This window comes from Parasteatoda tepidariorum, chromosome 7 (genome assembly GCF_043381705.1).
Source record: "Parasteatoda tepidariorum isolate YZ-2023 chromosome 7, CAS_Ptep_4.0, whole genome shotgun sequence".
Taxonomy (NCBI): Eukaryota; Metazoa; Arthropoda; class Arachnida; order Araneae; family Theridiidae; genus Parasteatoda; species Parasteatoda tepidariorum.
This window is the reverse complement of record NC_092210.1, coordinates 70,233,803-70,234,673: the sequence shown is the minus strand read 5'-3', so window position 1 is coordinate 70,234,673 and position 871 is coordinate 70,233,803. Positions and strand designations below refer to the sequence as shown.

General features: G+C 28.5%; 1 protein-coding gene across 1 annotated transcript in view; it reads left to right on the top strand.

Moving 5' to 3' along the window:
• Positions 1–382, top strand: part of LOC139426103 (protein FAM200C-like) — an 11,870-nt gene extending 11,488 nt beyond the window's left edge. The window contains exon 2 of the mRNA XM_071183806.1: positions 5–382. Within this exon, the coding sequence (XP_071039907.1) occupies positions 5–382 (378 nt within the window). The remainder of the gene's footprint in view (positions 1–4) is intronic.
• The last annotated feature ends 489 nt before the right edge of the window (positions 383–871 follow it).

Genomic DNA, 871 nt, shown 5'->3' with positions numbered 1-871 from the left:
AAAGATAAAAGATGAGTTGTGGATTCGTCATCCTTTTCTTTGTGATATTGACTGTATCGATGATATGAACCTTGCCAAAGATGAGCTTATAGATCTTAGAACAAAGTCCTTGCTAAAAATGGATTTCGATTCAAAAACACTCGGAGAGTTCTGGTCTTCTGTGAAAGAAGCCTACCCATTGCTTGTAAAGCGAGCTATTTCAGCTATAATTCCGTTAGCTACAGTGTATCTTAACGAAGCCGGACTTTCCACAGTTGTGACAATAAAAACAAAACATCGTTATCGATTGAATGTTGAACATGTTATGCGCGTTGCTTTGTCGAAAACCATCCCTCTATTCAATTTATTAATTAAGGAAAAGCAGCAACAGCCTTCAGACTAAAACTTTTAATTTTAAATATTTTGTATACTATTGAAATAATAAAATTAAATGCTAAAATAAATTAAATACTAAAAATTTATGTTTTTTGTAATTTTTTTTCTCAGAGGGGTGGTCCGTGACTTCTAAAAAAATTTTAAAAGGGGTCCATTGTATCAAAAAGGTTAAGAAACACTGTTATAAAGCCTTTCGTTTAATTAAAATTTATATTTTCTCTTTTAAACTTCGGTATGGTTTATGCACAGACTACTCTTTTTCTCATATATGGTTTATTCATTTAAAAAATATACATAATTTACATGTTTTTCATTTTTTATGCATTTCAAGTTAATTACGAAAATTGAAACCTTAAACACTACATATGACGAAAGAGGCAAAAAAAAAGCTTTTCGCATAACTGTTTTAAAAAAAATTAATTATGATTAATAAAAGCGCATAAAAATATTTTGAAAATGCATTTTTTAGAAAAAAATATTTTAAAGAAATTGCAGA